We start from the raw sequence: 4862 nt of genomic DNA on the forward strand, positions 1-4862 counted from the left end.
CACACACACACACACACACACACACAGTGACTTTCAGGTCTCTCTGAGGTCCAGAAATGGAGACTTCTTTTTTCTCTCTGCCATGCTTTTTCAAAACTAACTTCCTTCTAAGATCTACCAATTTTGTGACCCTGAATTTCGGTCACAGTTGGTCTCAATCCTGTAGTCACACAGAAAATTATTTGAAGACATGGACTTCTTAATTTATGTTCCAAATTCTCTGCACATTGCATCAGAGAGGTTTCTAGACATATCCACAAGCTATTTGATCCCCTCAACCCCATCTTTCATTTTCAGAGCTCTAGTATTTTTAAGGTTTCACCTGCTGAGGTTCTTGTGTATTTTAGTGAGAAATATATTTTAGTGAGACACAGAATTACACTTACCAGTTGGGTTCAACTCCTTTATAACCTCTGGTTGCAGCTTAGCCTTAAAGACCATTCAAAAAACAATCTAGACAATTAAGAGTCCAAATAAAATAAGGCTTTTCTTGTTGCCACTTTAAACCTCATATGCACTATGCCCACCAAATATGAAGAATCTTTTTCTTAGGAGGTGGCATGAAGTGGGTACTGTGGGACTGTACTGTGACCACGAGGTGGCAGTGGTTCAGTTTACTCTCATTCTACAACTGCCTTTAATTTCAAAAGCATGAAAATTACTAGAGGACTTGCATTTGATTGGTTGAACAGCCAACAGAAAGGCTCTTTCCTGCATTCGAGAATATGAACTAAGATACAGAAGCAGCTCCTCTGAGAAAAGAAAGTTGAAATTATCGTAATTTGTCTCTAGGCTGAGATACCAGCATGGAGAAAATGTTGGAGTGTGCATTCATAGTCTTGTGGCTTCAGCTTGGCTGTAAGTTGGAGGTTAAGAAATGAGAACCAGTCATGCAAAGCTGAGGGAGAGAGATGAAGATTTAATCTCAGCTCATTCAGTTTTCCTGTGGGAATTTTCAAAGTTGCTAAACTAAAACTTTGTATAATTTCTGATTTTGTTTTCCTGAACAGGGTTGAGTGGAGAAGACCAGGTGACGCAGAGTCCTGAGGCCCTGAGGCTCCGGGAGGGAGAGAGTAGCAGTCTCAACTGCAGTTACACAGTCAGCAGTTTAAGAGGGCTGCTCTGGTATAGGCAAGATCCTGGGAAAGGCCCTGAATTCCTCTTCATCCTGTATTCAGCTGGGGAAGAAAAGGAGAAAGAAAGGCTAAAAGCCACATTAACAAAGAAGGAAAGCTTTCTGCACATCACAGACCCAAAACCTGAAGACTCAGCCACTTATCTCTGTGCTGTGCAAGCACAGTGTTCCCCAGGCACCTGCAACTTGTATCAAAACCCTGCAGCTGTGGATCTGGAATGATGGCAGAGGCATCTCTGCTGTTCTTCCTCTGGAAGGAGTATTTATTTAAAGCCCAGGGCCTTTTTCCAAATGGTCCTTTGGAGAATGAAGTCATGAGACAAAGCCAGAGGGCAGGACTACTGTTCATTCTGTCCGGGCATCCTAGACAGTCCCTTGTGCATGTTCATGGGTCAGTCTACTCTTAATAACATCCCAGAACTTCCCTCACATAAATTCAGAAGCGCCAGATGTAATATGAAGAGTCCTGGTTTCCAGTTGTGGACCACTTGGAAAAAGACTGCACAGGTGCATACACTCCCTGCTGAAAAAAAATGTGTGTATGTGTCTGTGTTGTCTTACAATAATCTGGTCACATTAATATAAGTAAATCTTTTTAATAATGTAGTATTCTTGAAGCCCACGTCTCCACCAGTCACATCTCTATATTTCTCATCCCTTGGTCATCAAATTACTTGAAGGAATTGTCTGTACTAATTCTCTCAATTTCCATTCTTCGGTCTCACTCAAATCTGGCCCCTGTTAAGGTCACTCCAAGGGAAGTTCTCACTTTAACACCAGCGGTTTTGGTATTGATAAGGCTATCAGATATTTTTCAGTACTTACCTTGTCTAAGATTTTCAGCAGTGTTTCCTCCCTTCTCGTTAAAATAAATATTTTATTTTTTATTTTAATCCAAATAATGCTCACATATATTTACAAAATCCAACAGCACTGTCTGACACCCCAGTCAGGTCTCCCCATTCTCAGGTCATGATACTCACATTTATCTGAACATTTAAAAATGCTGTTTCTTTGCTTTCTTCTCTTTCTTTTTGAAATTGAGTTACAACACATAATAAGGTGAATAAAACTTTAGCTTATAGCTCAATGGAATTTTACACTTCTTTGTATCTGGGTAACACCATCCAGACCTACATACTGAAATTTTCCATTACTCCAGAAGATTCCCACCTGCCCCTTCCAATTCAACAGCCCTTCCCCAACTCCCCACTTGGAGTAACCACGATTCTGGCTTTCATCTCTTGGTCTTAAACTTTGTGTGACTGGAATTATATCGTACAGCCTATATTCCACTGTCTCAATTTCTTCTCTCAATGCCGTATCTTTGAAATTCATTAATATTGCTGCATGCATAAGTTATTTTTAAGTTTATATGTAAAATTCCCCTGTATAAATATGTAATAATTTATTTTTTCCATTCTTCTTGAAATAGACATTTGGGTTTTTTAGATTGTTTACAGTTGTGTGCCATCATGGAAAAGGCTGCTATAAGCGTTTATTTAAATTTTATTTGGTGGACATATAAACTCACTATTCTTGGATAATTCCACTGGAATGGACTTAACTAGGCCATAAAATAGGCATATATTTAGCTTTAGTGGTTATTATCAAATGTATTTCAAAAGGTTACCAAGTTGTATGCTCTTATGAGCAATGTATGGGAGTTTTAGTTACTCATCATCTTCACCAAAAAATGGTCTCAGATTTCTTTTTGTTTGTTTTTCAATTTAAGCCATTATGGTGACATGCAGTAGTATCTTATAAAACTGTGGTTTTAATTTGCTTTCCCTGAAGAATAATGATGCTGAGCACCTTTTCATATACTCATTGTCCATCTGGTTATTCTTTTCTGTCTAGTACCTGTTCAAGTCATTTGCTTGTTTTATTGTTCACATGTAGGCATTCTTCATAGATTCTGGATATGAACCCCTGTCAAAACCATGTATTGTGAATTCTCTGCTAATCCATTACTTGACTCCTCACTTTCATAATGATTTTCTTTGAGATACAGAAATTCCTAGCTTCGATAAAGTCCAAATAACTATTTATTTTTCTTTATTGGTTAGTATATTTTGTGCCCTGTTGAGAAATTTTTGCCTGCTTCAAGTAATAGACACACTTTTTTCATGTAGGCCCATTTTCCACCTCAAATCAGTTTTCATGATGCTATGCAAAAGGTGTCAAGGTTCCTATTGCCCCATGACCATTTAGTGGAAAGATGTTCCTTTCCCCCATTGAATTGCAGTGGTGTTTGGGTCATAAATCAAGTGATTCTACATGTACAGATCTATTTCTGCACTATATTTTGTTTCTTCTGTTAATTCAGCCTCCCAACGATCTCATAATGTGCTTATTAATATAGCTTTAGAGTAGAAATTGAAACTCATCGGTGTTTTTTCTTCATTTGTGTTCTTCCCCTTATTGTTTTATCCATTCTATGTCCTTTCTGATTCCATACATATTTCAGAATTAGTTTCTAAATTCTAAATCCTTTTCAAGTCTATAAAATTTCCCTTGCAGTTTTGATTGGTATTGCATTAAGCCTATGGATAATTTGGGGGAGAATTGCTACCTCAAAAATATTGAGTCATTGTGTCAAAAATATAGACTATCCATTTGCTAAGGTCATCTAACATCTTAAGCAATGATTTTAGTTCTCAGTGTAGTGATTTGCACATCCTGTATTAGATTTACTTCCATGTATAGACATTTCATGAAGATTTAAAAATTTTATTTTCTAATTGTTGCTAGTGTATGGAAATACAATTGATTTTTACATATTGACCTTATTATGTTCATTGAACTTGCTACACTTACTAATTTTAATCATTTGGTCATAAATTATTTTGGATTTTCTAAGTCCACAAATCATGGCATCTGCAAATGAAGAAAATTTTGTTTCTTGCATTATAATCTTTACGTCTTATTTATTTTCCTTGCCTTATTGGCCAGACTTAGTGGCAGAGTTGGCCACTCTATTTAAATCTGCTTATGACTCTAGGGAGGCAGGGACTGAAAAATGTAAGAGATATAATTTTGAGCGAGTGGATTATGGAGTTCTAGCTATTGAGTCAAAGTAATGGCTAATGCCCTACTTATAAATGGACTCTAGAAAACAGAATCAGCTCTTCCCTTCCCCACTTTGTGGAGAAGAAATGCAGGGAGGTCTAGAAACAAGAGAGCAAAAGTAGAAGCTTCCTGATTTAGGAAGAGAGACACAAGTGTTCTTTAACCCACATCATCTGATTTTGTTGTATTTAACCCTTTGGGTTTACAGCCTTACAGTTTGCCCAGTGTATTCAGGTGAAGTGATACAAAAATCACCGAAGGATTCCTGCTTTACCTGGTGCCAATTTTATCATACTCATCATCATCTTTATTGTCACAAAAACTATGAAGTAATATTAACCCATTTCTCAGATTGGGAAACGGAGGCTTACATAAGTTTTGAGATGAAGGCATTTCTGAGATAAAGTAAATGCTGTAGGTACCATAAAATAAGATGAAGAAAAACACATAAAACTCCAGAGTTAACCAACTAGACAGCACTTCTCTAATTTTACTGTACATTTAAGAATCACATGAAGACTTTATTTTAAAAATGCTTTATTCCCATAGATTCTGATTCTACAGGTCTGACACAGGGTCAAGAGTCTGCTTTTTTTTTTTTTTTTTTTTTTTTTTTTTTTTTTTTTTGTTTTTTTTTTTTTTTTTTTTTTTTAGG

General features: G+C 36.7%; 1 gene segment (V, D, J or C); it reads left to right on the top strand.

The window, feature by feature from the left end:
• Positions 1–672: 672 nt before the first annotated feature.
• Positions 673–1357, top strand: LOC108522083 (T-cell receptor alpha chain V region 2B4-like). The segment is given in 2 exon segments: positions 673–858; positions 1011–1357. Coding segments are annotated over 2 exon segments (399 nt in total).
• The last annotated feature ends 3505 nt before the right edge of the window (positions 1358–4862 follow it).

This window comes from Rhinopithecus bieti, unplaced genomic scaffold (genome assembly GCF_001698545.2).
Source record: "Rhinopithecus bieti isolate Rb0 unplaced genomic scaffold, ASM169854v2 scaffold_64080, whole genome shotgun sequence".
Lineage (NCBI taxonomy): Eukaryota > Metazoa > Chordata > Mammalia > Primates > Cercopithecidae > Rhinopithecus > Rhinopithecus bieti.